Source organism: Primulina huaijiensis, chromosome 14 (assembly GCF_012295235.1).
Source record: "Primulina huaijiensis isolate GDHJ02 chromosome 14, ASM1229523v2, whole genome shotgun sequence".
NCBI classification, from domain to species: domain Eukaryota; kingdom Viridiplantae; phylum Streptophyta; class Magnoliopsida; order Lamiales; family Gesneriaceae; genus Primulina; species Primulina huaijiensis.
In genome coordinates, this window is record NC_133319.1 from 14,189,603 (window position 1) to 14,194,104 (window position 4,502).

Genomic DNA, 4,502 nt, shown 5'->3' on the forward strand with positions numbered 1-4,502 from the left:
TATATATAAAGTCTATTAATTGTATCAATTTATGTGACCACTATTGAGGTGTTTATTCACTTATTAGACGATGAAGTAAATCAAGATTATACATTCATTATATCAGTGATGGTATTGACCCAATTTAATTATTCAATTCATTATTGAGGTCCAAATTAATTATAAAGGCTCAAGCCCGTTATACACTCCAAAAAAATCTATAAATAAGAGAGGATTATCATTATTTAAAGAGGATGATTTTATGCTAAAACTTTTTAGCTCTCAATTAACATCTTTAAATTGTTTTCTGACTTGAGCGTCGGAGTGTATACGCCGAACAAACCCCGACACTTTTGACGTTTGTTTGTAAAGTATGTGATAACCCACAAAAATTTCTCTCCACCAGCTACTTGGACCTGTTTACGAGCTAACTAAAATATCTTCTTACGATTACTTGAGTTATATATATATATATATATATATGTGTGTGTGTGTGTGTGTGTGTGTGTGATAATGACTAGGTGCAGCTGCATCAACTAACACGCTTTTAGTTTCATACATTATAATAATGCAAATAGCAAGTGTATATATAATGAAAGCCAATTTGCCGTCTCAAAGGGCTTTTAAAAGTAAACGCTATCAATGGAGAGCTCAGCTTTTAATATTGCTCCATATATGTCAACATCACCCACTCTCTTCTAGGTGGGATTGACTTGATCTAATCTGATCTTGGATCAATGAAAACGAACAGAATATGATGGTTATGATCAAACTGATTTGAAGGCTACAGAATCGAATAGAGCAGCCATGCTCTTCAATCCTTCTTCCTACTTATCTCTTCAAAATCATAACCATTTCTTGAATGTAGTGCTGATTATAGCATCCGTGATCAGTTCTTGCTATGGATCCTGTAATGAGCTTGATCTCGATTCTTTGTCATTGTTCAACCTCAGTGTCTCCGCTGCGCCTCCTTTGGATTGGTCTGTTTCGGCTGATTGCTGTGTTTGGGAAGGTGTTGGCTGTGACAGCAGCTCTGGTAGGGTCACCAGTTTGTGGTTGCCATCCAGAGGACTAGTGGGCACCATACCTACTTCTATTCTCAATCTTTCCTCTCTTTCTCTGCTCGGTCTCTCTCACAATGGGCTCTCTGGACCTCTTCCAGATGGGTTTTTCTCATCCTTTAACCGGCTCCGGGTTGTCGATTTGAGCCTTAATCGGATCACGGGAGAGTTGGCTCTGTGGGATAAGTTGCCTTCTGGGATTCAGGTGTTCAATCTTTCCAGCAACCACTTCCTTGGGATGATTCGGTCTTCTTTTTTCCAGGCGCAGGGGTTGAGCTTGAGGAGTTTTGATGTCAGCAACAACGGCTTCTTCGGATCTATTCCTTCGGATGTTTGTGGTTTTTCCCGCTCGCTCCAGAGGATTGATTTCTCCAACAATGAGTTTGCGGGCGCTATACCACGAGGTTTCGGCTTGTGCTCGAATCTGGTGAGTCTACGGGCGGGTTTCAACAATTTCTCTGGCGAGGTTCCGCAGGATGTTTTTGGGTTGTCGGCATTGGAGGAGCTGTCCTTCCCGGGCAATAGGCTCTCTGGATATATTGATGAAAAGATTACCCAACTCAACAAGCTCAGAATCCTGGAATTGTATGGTAATCTCTTCACAGGGATGATTCCTGAGAACATTGGGAGGCTCTCCAACTTGGAGGTGCTGAAGCTTCACATAAACAGGCTCAATGGCAGAATTCCTTCTTCGCTCACGAATTGCACGAAACTGACAACACTGTATTTAAGGGTCAACTCCCTGGAAGGTGAGATTTCCACTTTTGATTTCTCAAGATTTTTGCAGCTAAGGTCAGTTGATCTGGGCAACAATAACTTCAGCGGGGGCTTGCCGGAGAGGCTCTTCCAGTGCAAAACACTCGTCGCGCTTAGGCTGGCGACTAACTCGCTAAGTGGAGAGATTTCTCCCAGTATAACGGCTTTGCAGAATCTGTCATTTGTCTCCCTTTCTAACAACAGCCTAACCAATATATCAGGTGCATTAACGATCCTACAAGGCTGCAAGAACCTCAAAACACTGACCCTCTCCATGAATTTCTATCATGAACCACTGCCTGATGATGAAAATTTCACCAGCTCAGACGGGTTTCAAAATATCCAGGTATTGGCTTTGGGTGGGAATGCATTCACTGGTGTAATTCCAAAGTGGCTAATCAAGCTAGTGAAGGTCGAGGTTCTTGATCTTTCGCATAACAACCTAACGGGCTCTATTCCGAGTTGGGTTGGAGGTTTCCAAAACCTTTTCTACTTGGATTTATCATTCAACCTACTTTCAGGATACTTCCCGATGGAATTTACTACATTGAGAAGGCTTGCATCCCAGAAAAATTCGGATGAAGTCGACAGCAGTTACTTAGAGTTGCCTGTGTTTGTTCAGCCATATAATGCCTCCAACCAGCAATACAATCAACTCACAAACTTACCACTTGCTTTATATCTCGGTAATAACAGTTTATTCGGTACTATCCCGTTAGAGATAGGTCAATTGAAGTTTATAGTAACCTTGGATCTCAGCAATAACAGTTTTTCTGGCAGCATTCCGGACACGATATCTAATCTTACGAACTTGGAGAAACTGGACCTCTCAGGAAACCAACTTTCCGGCCAAATCCCAGCTTCGCTTCGAAATCTCCATTTCTTATCTTTCTTCAGTGTTGCATACAATAATCTTGAAGGTCCCATACCCACAGGGGGGCAGTTCGACACATTTCCTAATTCAAGCTTTGAAGGGAACCCGGGGTTGTGTGGTCGGGTGAAGTCTTGCCCTGGTCAATCGGGCACTACGAGTAATTCAACAAATCGGAGCGGGATAAGGAGGAAAACCATTGTTTTACTGACCCTTGTGATTTGTACAACTATTTTTACTCTGAGTCTGATATCATTCTGGGTCTTTTCGAAGAGAAAAATCCAACCGAGAGATACGTCAGAAAGAAACCATCTAGAGACAGTGTCCTTCAACTCGTCTGGAGTATTTCCCAGGGTTAGTGAGGACAATAGCATAGTCATATTGTTTGACAACAGTAAGAAAAAAATAGAGGATCTAACAATAAGTGATATCTTGAAAGCCACAGATGATTTCAATCAATCAAATATAATCGGTTGTGGTGGTTTCGGCTTGGTATACAGAGCGATTTTGGCGGATGGCACTAAACTGGCAATCAAGAAGCTTTCTGGAGACATGGGTTTGATGGAAAGGGAGTTCAAAGCAGAGGTGGAAGCATTATCGACAGCCCAACACGAGAACCTTGTTACTTTGCTAGGTTACTCTATGCATGCCGGATTTAGATTGCTGATATATCCTTATATGGAGAAAGGGAGCCTGGACTACTGGTTGCATGAAAAACCTGATGGAGCATCCCAACTCAGCTGGCCAATACGACTGAAAATTGCTCGAGGGGCTAGTTATGGAGTAGCTTACATGCACCAGACCTGTGAACCACACATTGTTCACCGCGATCTGAAGTCCAGTAACATCCTTCTCGATCATAACTTCGAAGCTCGTGTGGCAGATTTTGGGTTGGCAAGAATGATTCTTCCATATCGGACTCATGTCACTACTGAATTGGTTGGTACCCTTGGTTACATCCCACCAGAGTACAGTCAATCCTGGATAGCCACATTAAGAGGTGATATTTACAGCTTTGGAGTTGTCCTGCTTGAACTATTAACAGGCAAGAGACCTGTTGAGTTGTTCAGGCCCAAGAAGTCGAGAGAGTTGGTGGCATGGGTACATCAGTTGAGGAATGAGGGAAAACAAGAAGAAATCTTTGATCCTCTCCTCAAAGGCAAAGACTTTGAGCAAGAGATGCTGCGCGTTCTCGATGTCGCGTGCATGTGCGTAAACCAGAACCCCATGAAGAGGCCGGCTATAAGAGAAGTGGTCGATTGGCTCGAGCATGTAGGGTCTTGGCAGCATACTTGTACCAGTTAAACCGCAACAAGCTCGACGCATTGGCTCATAACTCTAAATTTGTCATAGATATGTGAATATTCGTTTCCGATTTTCGGGTGATTATTCTCCATGTTAGAGATTTCTATAGATAATTTTTGAAAAATGAAAGAAATTAAATCATAGCAAAAAGCATCAAAACATTAACATATTTATCAGAATTCCTAATATTATATGGAACTGTATAAGCTTCCCCTGCCATCTTTTCAAGAATAAAGTCGTTATATATAAGGTAATCACATGCAGATTTTGTATCCCCTCACAAAAATTCTGGCATTCTATCAAATATCCATTTATAAATTTATTCATTAAAATATATACATATTAAATTTATATCGAATTTTTTTATTTAAATAACTCGTTTCGTTTACTATCTTATATTTTAGAAGAATGAGATACGTAGAAACAATTGATTTTGAATTTCCTAGAATAAATTCTCGTTTTTCGTTACATATTTACTTTCAGCAATCTATTTGAATTATGCCAAAAACTTGTGTGAGACGGTCTCACGG

General features: G+C 41.1%; 1 protein-coding gene across 1 annotated transcript; it reads left to right on the forward strand.

Annotated features, from left to right (window-relative positions):
- The first annotated feature begins 593 nt into the window (after nt 1-593).
- Nucleotides 594-4,141, forward strand: LOC140958107 (tyrosine-sulfated glycopeptide receptor 1-like). Its single transcript, XM_073415500.1, has one exon. It carries the CDS (start codon nt 787-789, stop codon nt 3,970-3,972), a length of 3,186 nt encoding a protein of 1,061 aa, XP_073271601.1. The 5' UTR covers nt 594-786; the 3' UTR covers nt 3,973-4,141.
- Nucleotides 4,142-4,502: the final 361 nt, after the last annotated feature.